Genomic DNA, 18,581 nt, shown 5'->3' on the forward strand with positions numbered 1-18,581 from the left:
CCTTAATGCCTGGCGGGAACCTGGCATTAAGGCCAAACAGTATAACAACCCTAAGCACACAGCCAAGACAACGTAGGAGTGGCTTTGGAAACAAGTCTCAATGTCCTTGAGTGGCCCAGCTAGAGACTGGACTTGAACCCAATTTAAAATATCTGGAAAGACCTGAAAATAGCTGTGCAGTGACGCTCCCCATCCAACATGACAGAGCTTGAGAGAATCTGCAGAGAAGAATGGGAGAAACTCCCCAAATGCAGGTGTGCCACGCTTGTAGCGTCAAACCCAAGAAGACTCAAGGCTGTAATCGCTGCCAAAGGTGCTTCAACAAAGTACTGAGTTAAAGGGTCTGAATACTTATTTAAATGTGATCTTTAAGTTCATCTTTAATGAAGAATTTGTAAACAGTTCTAAAAATCCATTTTTGCTTTGTTATTATGGGGTATTGTGTGTAGGTTGATGAGGGGAAACAAAACCATGTAATCCATTTTAGAATCAGGTGGAACTTAACAAATTGTGGATAAAGTGAAGGCTCTGATTACTTTCCGAATGCACTGTACTTTGTTTCCCTCATTTACTCAAGTGTTTCTATTATTTTGGCAGTTATCTTTACGTTGAAAAGTGTGTGGTCATACGCACATCCTTAAAAACATAGTTGCTGGGCTAATAAAGAATACTTGTATAGAACACGAAGGCCCTCACACTGTTAAAGCTCCCAATTCAACGCTTTATTGACAACGTTTCCACCCCAAACAGATCTTCCGCTGGTCAAATTATTGCATCACAATACCAGGCAGCCGTTAAGTGTACCGCTGAGTTTACCCGTCAATCTTTTTTATTTGACCTTTATTTAACTAGGAAAGTCAGTTTTAAGAACACATTCTTATTTTCAATGACGGCCTAGGAACGGTGGGTTAACTGCCTTGTTCAGGGCCAGAACGACTTGTTTTTTTTTACCTTGTCAGCTTGGGGATTTGATCTAATGTCTAATGCTCAAACCACTAGGCTACCTGGGTTCCAGGTTCCAAGCCCGTCCTTTCATTCTATTTGGGGTAGCCTAGTAGTTAGAGCGTAGGGCCAGTAACCGAAAGGTTGCTGGATCGAATCCCCGAGCTGACAAGGTAAAAATCTGTTGTTCTGCCCCTGAACAATGCAGTTAACCCGGGAGGCCGTCATTGTAAATAAGAATTTGTTCTTAACTGACTTTCCTAGTTAAATAAAGGTTACATTTAAAATAAAAAAAATGTATACATTAAAAAAATATATATTTCTGTGGCGCACATCCCCCCAGACACAGCTGCTATGCAAGATGGGAAATGGGATTGGTATTTCATTGTGCGATTACCATGCAGTGAAACAAAATAGCTATGGCAGCAATTTATTTTGAACATATTTTTTGGTCGCAAATGTCAGTGAAATGGTCGCGCTGTAGAGCCCTGATGTAACCAATGCATTCAGATTCAGAATCCTCCTATCTCTCTCTTCCCCCTCTCTTTCTCTCTATTCATTCATTAAGGAGTGGGTGAATCACCACTCCCTTCCTCCGTCCTAGCTGCCTCAGAGAAGTGCGGAAGGGCGGCAGGCAGAGCCCAAAGAACAGACAAGGAGCGAGACTCCTAAATGTGATTACATACACACACTCTTAGACACACCCACGCATACATACACACACTCTTTCTCTCACACACACACACACACAGAGACTCCTAAATGTGATTACATACACACACACACACTCTCTTAGACACACCCACGCATACATACATACATACACACACACACTCTTTCTCTCACACACACACACACGCACAGAGACTCCTAACCAGATTACAAGCACTGAGTGTTCAGTCTGATTCAGTTACATAGGACCCGTGGAATAGAGCTCCTCCTAATAAATCGCCCTGTATCAAAACAGACAAGCTCTCACATGAGGGGGAGGGACACCACAGAAGCAGGGACCAGGTCTGCTTAATACAGCCAGTATGTTAGGGACTCGGGAGAGAGTGGAGTGGGAATTACCTTTAGAGAGAGTGGAGTGGGAATTACCTTTAGAGAGAGGGAGAGAGAGTGGAGTGGGAATTACCTTTTAGAGAGAGTGGAGTGGGAATTACCTTTAGAGAGAGTGGAGTGGGAATTACCTTTAGAGAGAGGGAGAGAGAGTGGAGTGGGAATTACCTTTTAGAGAGAGTGGAGTGGGAATTACCTTTAGAGAGAGTGGAGTGGGAATTACCTTTAGAGAGAGAGTGGAGTGGGAATTACTTTTAGAGAGAGGGAGAGAGAGTGGAGTGGGAATTACCTTTTAGAGAGAGTGGAGTGGGAATTACCTTTAGAGAGAGAGAGAGTGGAGTGGGAATTACCTTTAGAGAGAGGGAGAGAGAGTGGAGTGGGAATTACCTTGAGAGAGGGGGAGAGAGAGTGGAGTGGGAATTACCTTGAGAGAGAGTGGAGTGGGAATTACCTTGAGAGAGAGTGGAGTGGGAATTACCTTGAGAGAGTGGAGTGGGAATTACCTTTAGAGAGAGGGAGAGAGAGTGGAGTGGGAATTACCTTTTAGAGAGAGAGAGTGGAGTGGGAATTACCTTTAGAGAGAGAGAGAGTGGAGTGGGAATTACCTTTAGAGAGAGTGGAGTGGGAATTACCTTTAGAGAGAGTGGAGTGGGAATTACCTTGAGAGAGAGTGGAGTGGGAATTACCTTTAGAGGGAGGGAGAGAGAGTGGAGTGGGAATTACCTTTAGAGAGAGTGGAGTGGGAATTACCTTTAGAGAGAGTGGAGTGGGAATTACCTTTAGAGAGAGTGGAGTGGGAATTACCTTTAGAGAGAGTGGAGTGGGAATTACCTTTAGGGAGAGAGAGAGAGTGGAGTGGGAGAGAGAGTGGAGTGGGAATTACCTTTAGGGAGAGAGAGTGGAGTGGGAGAGAGAGTGGAGTGGGAATTACCTTTAGGGAGAGAGAGAGAGAGAGAGAGTGGAGTGGGAATTACCTTTAGAGAGAGAGAGAGTGGAGTGGGAATTACCTTTAGAGAGAGAGAGAGTGGAGTGGGAATTACCTTTAGAGAGAGAGAGAGTGGAGTGGGAATTACCTTTAGAGAGAGGGAGAGAGAGTGGAGTGGGAATTACCTTTAGAGAGAGTGGAGTGGGAATTACCTTTAGAGAGAGGGAGAGAGAGTGGTGTGGGAATTACCTTTAGAGAGAGTGGAGTGGGAATTACCTTTAGAGCGAGGGAGAGAGAGTGGAGTGGAAATTACCTTTAGAGAGAGTGGAGTGGGAATTTCCTTTAGAGAGAGGGAGAGAGAGTGGAGTGGGAATTACCTTTAGGGAGAGAGAGTGGAGTGGGAATTACCTTTAGAGAGAGTGGAGTGGGAATTACCTTTAGGGAGAGAGAGTGGAGTGGGAATTACCTTTATAGAGAGTGGAGTGGGAATTACCTTTAGAGAGAGAGTGGAGTGGGAATTACCTTTAGAGAGAGAGTGGAGTGGGAATTACCTTTAGAGAGAGAGTGGAGTGGGAATTACCTTTAGAGAGAGAGTGGAGTGGGAATTACCTTTAGAGAGAGAGAGTGGAGTGGGAATTACCTTTAGAGAGAGAGAGTGGAGTGGGAATTACCTTGCGAGAGAGTGGAGTGGGATTTACCTTTAGAGAGAGAGTGGAGTGGGAATTACCTTTAGAGAGAGTGGAGTGGGAATTACCTTTAGAGAGAGAGAGATTCGCAGCCGACCATACGTTTGAGTTTTCGAGATTCAGAGGGAGGTTTTGACCAGCCAAAGCTACCCTAGCAAGACTAGGGACTACTTTACCCACATTGCTTTGGCACAAATCCAGTCGTATAGTTTAGACTAAATAGGTTTACGGAAGAGATGCATTAAAAAAGTACACCGATTGTCAGTTGTTCAAAACTTACTCTGAGAAAGTAGAATAGATTTGGATATCAGCTTTATACTGAATTTGTTGTTACCAATGGACAAATAAAGTTGTACTGTAACCTTGAGAAAGTCATTTCTACATGACAGTCAACAGGTTTCCTAAAAAGTTTGAATATAAATGTGACATTGAAATGTCTGTCCTGGGTCTCCACGACAACCCCAAAATGATTTTACTAGTGGCTCCAGCACACGACTGCTCTCCTCTGTCTCCAAGAAAATATGACCCCTTGGCCAACACTCAAAATAATTCCATTATGTACAAGACAGGAGAAAGCCTTTTAGACAAATGGCCTGTTATTTCTTAAATTGAACCGCTTCCAGAACCTTCCGATGTCTTTATGAATGGCTCGATGCAAGGTCCTAACATTTGTTCCAGACAGGGATTCGTATTTAATTTTTATGAATAAAAACAGATGTTTGCTCTATATCTCCTTGTTGTTGATTCGTAAAAGGTCTTGACACAGATTTAACATGTCTGTCTGAGCTGTGTCCAATGACACACTATGTTGTCTTGGACATGCTTCAGCATAGGTCACACTAGCTTGATGGACATCATCTGTCCCAGTAGCATAGCAAGGAGGATACCAGGGAAAAGGAATAATTGAAAAGGATTTGTTGACTGTTCTGTTAGCTGTATTTGCCACTCCACGGTTACAGTGATCAACCTCTTATATTGATCAGATTGTCCTGCACAAATGTGATCACTATGCAGTGCTCTCACTGCACTGTATTAGTTAAATGGTTTGGTCCTCTTTATGCAGTAATGTGTGCTTTGAGAGCTGCAAGAGGGTGCTCTGAAGGGTTGACATTTTAGAAAATAAAAATGGATTCCCGTCCCCGATATCTCTTATAGTCAGTGTCAGCCCTAGACTCTTGCCTTTCCTGATATTGTACAATGTACAGTCGTGGCCAAAAGTTTTGAGAATGATACATATATTAATTTCCACAAAGTGTCTTTGGATATTTTTGTCAGATATTACTATGGAATACTGAAGTATAATTACAAGCATTTCATAAGTGTCAAAGGCTTTTATTGACAATTACATGAAGTTGATGCAAAGAGTCAATATTTGCAGTATTGACCCTTCTTTTTCAAGACCTCTGCAATCCTCCCTGGCATGCTGTCAATTAACTTCTGGGCCACATCCTGACTGATGGCAGCCCATTCTTGCATAACCAATGCTTGAAGTTTGTCAGAATTTGTGGGTTTTTGTTTGTCCGCCCGCCTCTTGAGGATTGACCACGAGTTCTCAATGGGATTAATGTCTGGGGAGTTTCCTGGCCATGGACCCAAAATATCGATGTTTTGTTCCCCGAGCCACTTAGTTATCACTTTTGCCTTATGGCAAGGTGCTCCATCATGCTGGAAAAGGCATTGTTCATCGCCAAACTGTTCCTGGATGGTTGGGAGAAGCTGCTCTTGGAGGATGTGTTGGTACCATTCTTTATTCATGGCTGTGATCTTAGGCAAAATTGTGAGTGAGCCCACTCCCCCCACCCCACACATGAATGGTCTCGGGACTGTTGGCATGACACAGGACTGATGGTAGCGCTCACCTTGTCTTCTCCGGACAATCTTTTTTCCGGATGCCCTAAACAATCGGGAAGGGGATTCCCGTGCAGATGCACTCACACCTGCCTGCCTGCTAATGAATAGATTCGTGTTGTAGAATGGCTTGATTCATGCATATCATATTTTCCCCAGTGAGGGTGGTAAAGCAGGTCAATGATGTTTCTCTAGGGATATGGGACTCAAGGGATATGGGCTTTCCATATTGATGTGATATATTCATACATGGCCTATCTATTGTGTTTCCTTAATCATTTTCATTAATTCAGCTGAATTGGCTACTGAAAATCCTCTGTAGGCAAGGGTTTGCCAGAGCAATGGATTCGCTGGAGGGGAATGGAATGGTTAGTTCTTTGATATGTCTAAAGCAGTGGTTCTCTGTGTGTACCTGGCCTATCCACACAGGGTACTTGGGAAGACATAAGCTGATTGATCATTTGCACATCAGGGGGTACTTTGAGCATGTGATTAGTGGTACAGGAATCAGAAATAGGGCTGTTATGGTGACTGTATTACCGCCACACTGGCAGTCATCAGTCATGCCAGCAGTAAAATTCCATGTGATCGTTGAGTCTGCTTTCATGCACTCTGGACATGTATTGGTAGTACCCAACTCGCTAACGATCATCAGTCCCTATTGGCTTGGTACTCAGGGCTCTATTGTCCCTCCAGGTCCTAATGGCATGGTACTCAGGGCTCTATTGTCCCTCCATCAACAGGAATATCACCTGTCACGCAGTGAGAGCATGTTCCTCAAACAGGGATATCACCTGTTGGGGCAGTGAGAGCATGCTCCTCAAACAGGAATATCACCTGTCACGCAGTGAGAGCATGCTCCTCAAACAGGAATATCACCTGTCACGCAGTGAGAGCATGCTCCTCAAACAGGAATATCACCTGTCACGCAGTGAGAGCATGCTCGTCAAACAGGAATATCACCTGTCACGCAGTGAGAGCATGCTCCTCAAACAGGAATATCACCTGTCACGCAGTGAGAGCATGCTCCTCAAACAGGAATATCACCTGTCACGCAGTGAGAGCATGCTCCTCAAACAGGAATATCACCTGTCACGCAGTGAGAGCATGCTCCTCAAACAGGAATATCACCTGTTGGGGCAGTGAGAGCATGCTCCTCAAACAGGAATATCACCTGTCACGCAGTGAGAGCATGCTCCTCAAACAGGAATATCACCTGTCACGCAGTGAGAGCATGCTCCTCAAACAGGAATATCACCTGTCACGCAGTGAGAGCATGCTCCTCAAACAGGAATATCACCTGTTGGGGCAGTGAGAGCATGCTCCTCAAACAGGAATATCACCTGTTGGGGCAGTGAGAGCATGCTCCTCAAACAGGAATATCACCTGTCACGCAGTGAGAGCATGCTCCTCAAACAGGAATATCACCTGTCACGCAGTGAGAGCATGCTCCTCAAACAGGAATATCACCTGTCACCATGCTTCAAACAGGAATATCACCTGTCACGCAGTGAGAGCATGCTCCTCAAACAGGAATATCACCTGTTGGGGCAGTGAGAGCATGCTCCTCAAACAGTAATATCACCTGTTGAGACAGTGAGAGCATGTTCCTCAAACGGGTATATTACCTGTCACGCAGTGAGAGCATGCTCCTCAAACAGGAATATCACCTGTCACGCAGTGAGAGCATGCTCCTCAAACAGGAATATCACCTGTTGAGACAGTGAGAGCATGCTCCTCAAACAGGAATATCACCTGTTGAGACAGTGAGAGCATGCTCCTCAAACAGGAATATCACCTGTTGTGACAGTGAGACCATGCTCCTCAAACAGGAATATCACCTGTTGAGACAGTGAGAGCATGCTCCTCAAACAGGAATATCACCTGTTGAGACAGTGAGAGCATGCTCCTCAAACAGGAATATCACCTGTTGTGACAGTGAGACCATGCTCCTCAAACAGGAATATCACCTGTTGAGACAGTGAGAGCATGCTCCTCAAACAGGAATATCACCTGTTGAGACAGTGAGAGCATGCTCCTCAAACAGGAATATCACCTGTTGAGACAGTGAGAGCATGCTCCTCAAACAGGAATATCACCTGTTGTGACAGTGAGACCATGCTCCTCAAACAGGACTATCACCTGTTGAGACAGTGAGAGCATGCTCCTCAAACAGGAATATCACCTGTCACGCAGTGAGAGCATGCTCCTCAAACAGGAATATCACCTGTCACGCAGTGAGAGCATGCTCCTCAAACAGGAATATCACCTGTCACGCAGTGAGAGCATGCTCCTCAAACAGGAATATCACCTGTTGGGGCAGTGAGAGCATGCTCCTCAAACAGGAATATCACCTGTTGAGACAGTGAGAGCATGTTCCTCAAACGGGTATATTACCTGTCACGCAGTGAGAGCATGCTCCTCAAACAGGAATATCACCTGTCACGCAGTGAGAGCATGCTCCTCAAACAGGAATATCACCTGTTGAGACAGTGAGAGCATGCTCCTCAAACAGGAATATCACCTGTTGAGACAGTGAGAGCATGTTCCTCAAACGGGTATATCACCTGTCACGCAGTGAGAGCATGCTCCTCAAACAGGAATATCACCTGTTGTGACAGTGCGAGCATGCTCCTCAAACAGGAATATAAAATATAAATATAAATATAAAACTGAAGTTGCCTACAAAATGGACCGGTGGGAGAGCACACGGCCTCCATTCGCTATAAGATTGCATGCAGATCTGTCTTTTTTCCCCCTGCCCCTGTTCCTGCTCATTTAATAATGGGCCATTCTAAATCGAAACAAATTCAACGTATTAGCAAATACGAGATTAAATTGAGAATAATCTGATGGGTGAAATTATGATCGATCACTTGATGAGGACTTTCTCAAGTCATTAATAGTCTCTAGTCGCTTCATGCAGCCCATATATCTTTTGATTTCTAAGGCATTCTAAGCTTTGTATCATTCACAACTAAAGTTGCCAAATAACTCTAAATCTAGCATATGTTTCAAATGATCACTTTTACACTCAACATAGCCACTTCATATGCACACTCGCTCCGGAATGGGATAAATATCCTTTCTATTTTATTCAGCTAAGTTCAATTATATTCTTCTTACTATAAAATCATATAAAATAATGCCACGGGACTTATAAACATATCTTGTCTGCTAACTGAACAAGCCTACAGTCTATGGCATGGCACATAGCCAGATAACATACAGTAGACCAACTCATATTCTGTTCTTCTGAAATACATTTTCTTCATATCATAATGTTTCTTTAGAGCTGAATAAAATACATCATGGATGTATTGTGATGGTGTATATTAAATTGATTTATTAGACTTTTTAAAATGTAGATGCTCCAAAAGCACACATCAGTGGCTGGTATGCATGGAGGCCTGGAGATGCTCAACATGTTGTTAATTAACGGTCAGTTACCGTGAGAACGGATGTATTTTGCATGACAGTAACCGTCTGAATGTCATTACCGCCAGAGCCCTAAATAAAATAAATAAAAACACTGTCATGACACATGTATTTATAGTTGTTGTGACAACATGGCGTTATTCTATGGCTGGTTTTGACACCTACATAAGAGTTTAAAACCTACCACACAAGGCAAAACATTCCATTACACCATAGCCTACTGGTCAGTAGTATGTTTATGTTATATAGCATTTTCAGAAATGGACCATATTAAATGATCATTGTAATTGTGCACACATTGATGTCAGGCATGCAGCTACCTCACTGCTCTGCTTCTGATGACTGGGATGAATGCAGGAGCAGATTTCAGGATTAGGACAAAACACCCTCTTTTTGACTGATGACTGACATAAGGCCATGTACGTGATAGGCCTAAATGGATTATGATTGATGGTCATAACGCTTTATGACACTGTCAAAAAGCATATCTTCTTAGTCCAAGTAAAGTGACACAGGATGGTCATAATGCTTTATGACAGTGTCAAAAAGCATATCTTCTTAGTCCAAGTAAAGTGACACAGGATGGTCATAATGCTTCTTGACACTGTCAAAAAGCATATTTTCTTAGTCCAAGTAAAGTGACACAGGATGGTCATAATGCTTTATGACACTGTCAAAAAGCATATCTTCTTAGTCCAAGTAAAGTGACACAGGATGGTCATAACGCTTTATGACACTGTCAAAAAGCATATCTTCTTAGTCCAAGTAAAGTGACACAGGATGGTCATAATGCTTCTTGACACTGTCAAAAAGCATATCTTCTTAGTCCAAGTAAAGTGACACAGGATGGTCATAACGCTTTATGACACTGTCAAAAAGCATATCTTCTTAGTCCAAGTAAAGTGACACAGGATGGTCATAATGCTTCTTGACAGTGGCAAGTGTAAAAACGTGACTTTAAAGAATTCAGTACAACAACAACAAAGAATTTAAGAAACAAAAAACATTCAAAAGAAAGGAATCTTCTTGGCAGGGAAAAAACACATTTCAATAAATGTGGGTTTTGACACTCTAATGTAGGTGTCATAACCAGGCATAAAACGCAATATATGTCACAACAGATGTAAATATATAGGTCATGTCAGTGTTACGACCATATTGTGACAAGTTGTCAGCTGTTATGACATGGTTATGACCGTGTCATAACGTGTTATGACAGTAGGTGTCAAGTGAAGTGTTACCGGAAATTAATTGTCTTAATGATCCTTTATTTCTCTGTCTCTGCTCTAGAACTACCAGGACAGTCTAACTGTTCCTTCCCTGTCTCTGCTCTAGAACTACCAGGACAGTCTAAATGTTCCTTCCCTGTCTCTGCTCTAGAACTACCAGGACAGTCTAACTGTTCCTTCCCTGTCTCTGCTCTAGAACTACCAGGACAGTCTAAATGTTCCTTGTCTGTCTCTGCTCTAGAACTACCAGGACAGTCTAACTGTTCCTTCCCTGTCTCTGCTCTAGAACTACCAGGACAGTCTAACTGTTCCTTCCCTGTCTCTGCTCTAGAACTACCAGGACAGTCTAACTGTTCCTTCCCTGTCTCTGCTCTAGAACTACCAGTACAGTCTAAATGTTCCTTGTCTGTCTCTGCTCTAGAACTACCAGGACAGTCTAAATGTTCATTGTCTGTCTCTGCTCTAGAACTACCAGGACAGTCTAACTGTTCCTTGTCTGTCTCTGCTCTAGAACTACCAGGACAGTCTAACTGTTCCTTCCCTGTCTCTGCTCTAGAACTACCAGGACAGTCTAACTGTTCCTTCCCTGTCTCTGCTCTAGAACTACCAGGACAGTCTAAATGTTCCTTGTCTGTCTCTGCTCTAGAACTACCAGGACAGTCTAAATGTTCCTTGTCTGTCTCTGCTCTAGAAATACCAGGACAGTCTAAATGTTCCTTGTCTGTCTCTGCTCTAGAACTACCAGGACAGTCTAAATGTTCCTTCCTTGTCTCTGCTCTAGAACTACCAGGACAGTCTAACTGTTCCTTCCCTGTCTCTGCTCTAGAACTACCAGGACAGTCTAAATGTTCCTTCCCTGTCTCTGCTCTAGAACTACCAGGACAGTCTAACTGTTCCTTCCCTGTCTCTGCTCTAGAACTACCAGGACAGTCTAAATGTTCCTTCCTTCCCTGTCTCTGCTCTAGAACTACCAGGACAGTCTAACTGTTCCTTGTCTGTCTCTGCTCTAGAACTACCAGGACAGTCTAAATGTTCCTTGTCTGTCTCTGCTCTAGAACTACCAGGACAGTCTAAATGTTCCTTGTCTGTCTCTGCTCTAGAACTACCAGGACAGTCTAAATGTTCCTTGTCTGTCTCTGCTCTAGAACTACCAGGACAGTCTAACTGTTCCTTCCCTGTCTCTGCTCTAGAACTACCAGGACAGTCTAACTGTTCCTTCCCTGTCTCTGCTCTAGAACTACCAGGACAGTCTAAATGTTCCTTCCTTCCCTGTCTCTGCTCTAGAACTACCAGGACAGTCTAAATGTTCCTTGTCTGTCTCTGCTCTAGAACTACCAGGACAGTCTAAATGTTCCTTGTCTGTCTCTGCTCTAGAACTACCAGGACAGTCTAAATGTTCCTTGTCTGTCTCTGCTCTAGAACTACCAGGACAGTCTAACTGTTCCTTCCCTGTCTCTGCTCTAGAACTACCAGGACAGTCTAACTGTTCCTTCCCTGTCTCTGCTCTAGAACTACCAGGACAGTCTAACTGTTCCTTCCCTGTCTCTGCTCTAGAACTACCAGCACAGTCTAACTGTTCCTTCCCTGTCTCTGCTCTAGAACTACCAGGACAGTCTAAATGTTCCTTGTCTGTCTCTGCTCTAGAACTACCAGGACAGTCTAAATGTTCCTTGTCTGTCTCTGCTCTAGAACTACCAGGACAGTCTAACTGTTCCTTGTCTGTCTCTGCTCTAGAACTACCAGGACAGTCTAAATGTTCCTTCCCTGTCTCTGCTCTAGAACTACCAGGACAGTCTAAATGTTCCTTCCCTGTCTCTGCTCTAGAACTACCAGGACAGTCTAAATGTTCCTTCCCTGTCTCTGCTCTAGAACTACCAGGACAGTCTAAATGTTCCTTCCCTGTCTCTGCTCTAGAACTACCAGGACAGTCTAACTGTTCCTTCCCTGTCTCTGCTCTAGAACTACCAGGACAGTCTAAATGTTCCTTCCTTCCCTGTCTCTGCTCTAGAACTACCAGGACAGTCTAACTGTTCCTTGTCTGTCTCTGCTCTAGAACTACCAGGACAGTCTAAATGTTCCTTGTCTGTCTCTGCTCTAGAACTACCAGGACAGTCTAAATGTTCCTTGTCTGTCTCTGCTCTAGAACTACCAGGACAGTCTAACTGTTCCTCCCCTGTCTCTGCTCTAGAACTACCAGGACAGTCTAACTGTTCCTTCCCTGTCTCTGCTCTAGAACTACCAGGACAGTCTAACTGTTCCTTCCCTGTCTCTGCTCTAGAACTACCAGCACAGTCTAACTGTTCCTTCCCTGTCTCTGCTCTAGAACTACCAGGACAGTCTAAATGTTCCTTCCCTGTCTCTGCTCTAGAACTACCAGGACAGTCTAAATGTTCCTTCCCTGTCTCTGCTCTAGAACTACCAGGACAGTCTAAATGTTCCTTCCCTGTCTCTGCTCTAGAACTACCAGGACAGTCTAAATGTTCCTTCCCCTCTGTCTCTGCTCTAGAACTACCAGGACAGTCTAAATGTTCCTTCCCTGTCTCTGCTCTAGAACTACCAGGACAGTCTAAATGTTCCTTCCCTGTCTCTGCTCTAGAACTACCAGGACAGTCTAAATGTTCCTTCCTTGTCTCTGCTCTAGAACTACCAGGACAGTCTAAATGTTCCTTCCCTGTCTCTGCTCTAGAACTACCAGGACAGTCTAAATGTTCCTTGTCTGTCTCTGCTCTAGAACTACCAGGACAGTCTAAATGTTCCTTCCCTGTCTCTGCTCTAGAACTACCAGGACAGTCTAAATGTCTGCTTTAGAACTACCAGGACAGTCTGTCTCTGTCTCTCTAGAACTACCAGGACAGTCTAAATGTTCCTTCCCTGTCTCTGCTCTAGAACTACCAGGACAGTCTAAATGTTCCTTCCCTGTCTCTGCTCTAGAACTACCAGGACAGTCTAAATGTTCCTTCCCTGTCTCTGCTCTAGAACTACCAGGACAGTCTAAATGTTCCTTGTCTGTCTCTGCTCTAGAACTACCAGGACAGTCTAAATGTTCCTTGTCTGTCTCTGCTCTAGAACTACCAGGGCAGTCTAAATGTTCCTTCTCTGTGTCTGCTCTAGAACTACCGTGATACCTTGCAGACCCAGGTGCTGGAGTCTGCTAGGGACCGTTTGAAGAAGGTGGAGTTTGGAGCAGAGCTGTCGGAGGGGGATCTCAAACTGTTCCAGGACGAGCAGGTGGGACAGCTGTATGAGCTGATGCTGGAGTCCACCAAGCCCAACAGACAGTTCGACATCCAGGAGGAAGGACTGAAGAAGTGAAGGAGTAGATGTGATGCTCCCATACTGACCAGAGAGGGAGGTGGTCCATCTCAATAGTTTAAAGTGTCTCTTTCCTTGTCTTCTCTCCTTCATATACACAGGTTTTTTTTTCTTCATTGAACCTGTATTTTTACAGGACAGGTTAGTCTCATTTAGTCAGTTATTGAAGCGAGACGTTTCATTTCACACAGTGGACACCCCACAGATATGTCCAATTCATCAGTGCAGAGGGAGAAAGACACTTTAGACCAGGGGTCGGCAACAGGCAAGCCGCGGGGGCAAAGTGATTTTGTTTGGCCCGCCAAAGTTTTTAGTGAAATAAGACTAGCATCGCCAGGAATTCATCTCAAAAATGTAATTCAGGAACATTTGTTCCCAAGTATTCCCAGAAATGTAAAGAGGGACATATGTGATGGTGTCTCAATGTAATCAAGGTATGAAATGATTGTTATTTTCAAATACAGTCTGTTTTTGGGCTTGCTTTTGGTCAATTTGCAGTGTGCAAATGACAGAAATTGGCCTGCGGTTGAATCTAGTTGTCCCCCTGCTTTAGACTAGTGCGCTGGAGCCAGGGAGAAGAGTAAGGGATTTGTGACTACTCTGACTGGTACACCTCCGAAGAAACGAACTGCACTCAAGCCCCAAATGAAATGGATGCTTTTAGGAAATGTTGTAATTATATTAAAGTACTGTCTGTGAAATAAAAATACCACTGCATGCTCAGTATCTGTTCATTTCCTTTCTCTCTTGTTGTGTTTGTGAGGACAATGGAGGTTCCTGGAGAGGACCTGAAACTGGCACTACACTGTCACACTGCTGCGTCACAACTAGCACCCTATTCACTAAATAGTGCACTACTTTTGACCAGGGCCCATGGGCACTACTTAGGGAATAGGGTGCCACTTTGGACCCTAACACAGTCAGTAATTAGCTTCATGGGAAGCTTCTCACAGGAGCGTGAAGCAGTACTCATGTCTCAATATAGAGACGAAACAGAGACGATGGCAAAGAGAGAAGATGCATCTTTCCTCCAAAGATGCGAAGTATTAAAAAAACCCGATTGAATCAATAACGCCACCTTTGTTCGGTCCCCCTGCATAATCTGATCCATTGTAAGGGAATCGTGTTTGTGTCTGTCTTTGTGTCTGTGAGTTTCATTGTCAGTCATGTGGAAATATGAACATGTCCCCTCGTGTAGCAGCGAACGCTGTGAACCAAGATTAAGGGAGTGAAGGCAATGTGACAGAAGTCGTTGTGCATCAACACATGTCATATTGCTCAAAAGCTCACACTTTTTATTCTACAATGAAGAGCAATTTGTATGGCGTTGCACTTCGCAAGTATTTTGGGATAAAGAAATAGACCTTGCAGACACAGAATGGCACAATGAATGGGGATTATCAACTAGATGGACAGTGGACAGAGCCTGCTTTTACCTAATGGGTCATTTTTTATTTTATTTAACTAGGCAAGTCAGTTAAGAACAAATTCTTATTTTCAATGACGGCCTAGGAACAGTTCAGGGGCAGAACAACAGATTTTTTTACCTTGTCAGTTCGGTGGTTTTGATCTTGCAACCTTTCAGTTACTAGTCCAATGCTCTAACCACTAGGCTACCTGGTGCCCCATTCAATTATTGCTTGATCAAATGGCAATAGCACCTGAGGCTGTAGTACCCTCTGGTGTCAGTCTGGGACCTGAGTTCTATTCTTCATAACTAGGAATAGATTCAATGTTTTTTTGTTGCTGAAAGATTCTGTTTCATGATCATATCTACAATATTCCATCCGATGTTCCATTCTGTTTTTCCTTTTGTCTGTTGTTTGGTCAGACGTTTTGGTTTTCACAACCCAGTATGATGTACTCAATCTTACACATTGACGGACCGCTGGTCTGTAGTGTATGGCTGTATTGTCACACACACACACACACACCTGAAACTGAAAATGCTCCCTCATTGCATCATTTGAGGGTAAATTGGTTAGTTCTTTTATTTTTTTTATTTTTTATTTCACCTTTATTTAACCAGGTAGGCTAGTTGAGAACAAGTTCTCATTTGCAACTGCGACCTGGCCAAGATAAAGCATAGCAGTGTGAGCAGACAACACAGAGTTACACATGGAGTAAACAATTAACAAGTCAATAACACAGTAGAAAACAGAGGGGAGTCTATATACAATGTGTGCAAAAGGCATGAGGAGGTAGGCGAATAATTACAATTTTGCAGATTAACACTGGAGTGATAAATGATCAGATGGTCATGTACAGGTTGGTGTGCAAAAGAGCAGAAAAGTAAATAAATAAAAACAGTATGGGGATGAGGTAGGTGAAAATGGGTGGGCTATTTACCAATAGACTATGTACAGCTGCAGCGATCGGTTAGCTGCTCAGATAGCTGATGTTTGAAGTTGGTGAGGGAGATAAAAGTCTCCAACTTCAGCGATTTTTGCAATTCGTTCCAGTCACAGGCAGCAGAGTACTGAAACGAAAGGCGGCCAAATGAGGTGTTGGCTTTAGGGATGATCAGTGAGATACACCTGCTGGAGCGCGTGTTGCCATCGTGACCAGTGAGCTGAGATAAGGCGGAGCTTTACCTAGCATGGACTTGTAGATGACCTGGAGCCAGTGGGTCTGGCGACGAATATGTAGCGAGGGCCAGCCGACTAGAGCATACAAGTCGCAGTGGTGGGTGGTATAAGGTGCTTTAGTGACAAAACGGATGGCACTGTGATAGACTGCATCCAGTTTGCTGAGTAGAGTGTTGGAAGCCATTTTGTAGATGACATCGCCGAAGTCGAGGATCGGTAGGATAGTCAGTTTTACTAGGGTAAGCTTGGCGGCGTGAGTGAAGGAGGCTTTGTTGCGGAATAGAAAGCCGACTCTTGATTTGATTTTCGATTGGAGATGTTTGATATGAGTCTGGAAGGAGAGTTTGCAGTCTAGCCAGACACCTAGGTACATATAGATGTCCACATATTCTAGGTCGGAACCATCCAGGGTGGTGATGCTAGTCGGGCATGCGGGTGCAGGCAGCGATCGGTTGAAAAGCATGCATTTGGTTTTACTAGCGTTTAAGAGCAGTTGGAGGCCACGGAAGGAGTGTTGTATGGCATTGAAGCTTGTTTGGAGGTTAGATAGCACAGTGTCCAATGACGGGCCGAAAGTATATAGAATGGTGTCGTCTGCGTAGAGGTGGATCAGGGAATCGCCCGCAGCAAGAGCACCTTACGCTCACACAGTGGGAGGTAGGTGTCAAAGCCTCTAAGATCACACACCCTGCTCAGGAAACGTACACGATGTTATGCTAGCAGACACAGCATGCTAGCAGAAGTCTGTGGGGTAACACTAGTTAGCATTTGCTCCTGAAACGACCTGTAATTCTCTTCATAATGGACACAGAGACATAAATGTATCCACGAGTTCATCTGACTCTGGGGAAGTAGATACAGGGCCTTTTTGCCAAAACCCTGAAGTATCCATTTAAAAGCAGCACTCTTTACTTCAGCAAGATTCACACACAGAGGGAGCGGGGATAGATCCATACGGAACCAGTCAGTAGAAGGGCATGTCACCTGGCTCTGAGCGGTTCCGACGAGCCAGAAGAAAAGTGTGTATCCAGGGGATTAGGGGGCGAGAGGAGCGATGTAGCGTGTAATCTCTGTCTGTGAACACTGGGAAAGGAGAAAAGGAGTGATCAACCAGGGTCGTGTTTGGCAACTTTTCAGATGCACTGCTGCTGCTGCTTCCACTGTAGAGAGGGAGGAGGGGAGAAGATCTTAAACACAAATCAATGGCCCCGGTACAGCTTTATGTCTTTATGTTAGCTGAATGGAGGAATATTCCCTTTAGCCACGTCTGCCCGTCTTACTGATCAATGACAGTCTGTGGTAATACTGAAATCTTAATGAGACCAATAGATACACAAGCACAAACAAACAAGGATTCTCCAGCATCATGATCACATAGTTTAGAAGCATATGTTGTTCTACACCGTGATTGTTAGGTTCCCCAGTTTCTGTGTTGTGGGTTTGTGTGTGTGTGTGTGTATTTGAGGAAATGGCTTCCTGGAATCCTAAAGCAGCTGATTGGCCGGCCCCATCGCTGATTGGCGCTCTGACTCCTCCCTCTCAACAGTTGTCTCTGCAATTACCAACTCCTCCAGCTTGATAAAACCCAGTGTTCCTTTGTCAGAAGAGAGCTTATTTTTATGTCCTGTGTTGGTTGTTGGTCAGTGAAAGTTTTGTTGATATGATTTTGTAGCCGCTCCTTCAGAGGTCTGTGTATGCCAATAGGACTTAACGTTTTTGGTTGATGAAATTTTTCACTTAAAGTATTGGTAATTATTCTGTTTAGTTTGTTCCCAGGGGGGAAGGGGAACGCACCTTGGGAGTGTTTAGGCAAGAGGCCTACGGGTATACATAACCCGTAGTATTTAATCTGTATAATCTCTTCCTCTGTTGTCCTTCCCTGCATTTAAGATCACATACTGTTTCACTCCACGGGGAGTTGAGATGTAGCAGGGTGTTGCGTTCCCTCCTCCAAGAGGGGTGCCTAACATAATGGGGGCTCATCCGGGATCATTAAACCCACTGGACCCTGCTGCTCTGAGCTTTCTGTGATTGGTGATTAAGGTGTGGTGGTAAGGTTGTGAGTTTAGGTTACGTGTGTTCAGTAGGCTGCTGCTCTGAGCTCTCTGTGATTGGTGATTGAGGTGTGGTGGTAAGGTTGTGAGTTTAGGTTACGTGTGTTCAGTAGGCTGCTGTGTACAAAATGGCTGCCTCAGCCGTCTCCAGTTTTATTGAAGCGCCCTCTGTTGTTGTGTAAAGTAGACCTTTGCGCCATAGCTGACCATTGTAGACTCTCTCATTATGAAATCCCTAAAGGCTGAGCCTTTGGTGCTACTCAGGGAGGGTTTAGTGAGAAAATACATTTTCTTGTTGAAAGGTGAGGGAGGCTTCAGGAGAGGAGACGGGTTGACCTTCCAATGCCAAGTTGGAGGACGGCACGGAGGAAGGGGTTGCTCGTACCCCCTTTGCCCCAATTTGACCTTTTCTCTTCTGCTTCGGGTCGTTCCGACGGGACCGCTAGGCTAAAGGTGAGGCTGGCCCGTTTGGAAATGGAGCAAAAAGATAAAGAGCTCAT

General features: G+C 44.3%; 1 protein-coding gene across 4 annotated transcripts in view; it reads left to right on the forward strand.

Annotated features, from left to right (window-relative positions):
• Positions 1-18,581, forward strand: part of LOC139392253 (protachykinin-like) — a 90,377-nt gene that overhangs the window by 3,459 nt on the left and 68,337 nt on the right. For 2 of the 4 annotated variants that reach the window (XM_071140106.1, XM_071140103.1), the window contains one exon: positions 13,239-13,671. The exons of the other annotated variants lie outside the window; for them this stretch is intronic. In XM_071140106.1, coding sequence (XP_070996207.1) covers positions 13,239-13,439 — 201 coding nt within the window. In that variant the 3' untranslated portion in view covers positions 13,440-13,671. Of the gene's footprint in view, positions 1-13,238; positions 13,672-18,581 lie in introns of those variants that run through there. 4 annotated transcript variants of the gene reach the window in all.

The sequence above is a fragment of the Oncorhynchus clarkii genome, chromosome 32 (genome assembly GCF_045791955.1).
Source record: "Oncorhynchus clarkii lewisi isolate Uvic-CL-2024 chromosome 32, UVic_Ocla_1.0, whole genome shotgun sequence".
Taxonomy (NCBI): domain Eukaryota; kingdom Metazoa; phylum Chordata; class Actinopteri; order Salmoniformes; family Salmonidae; genus Oncorhynchus; species Oncorhynchus clarkii.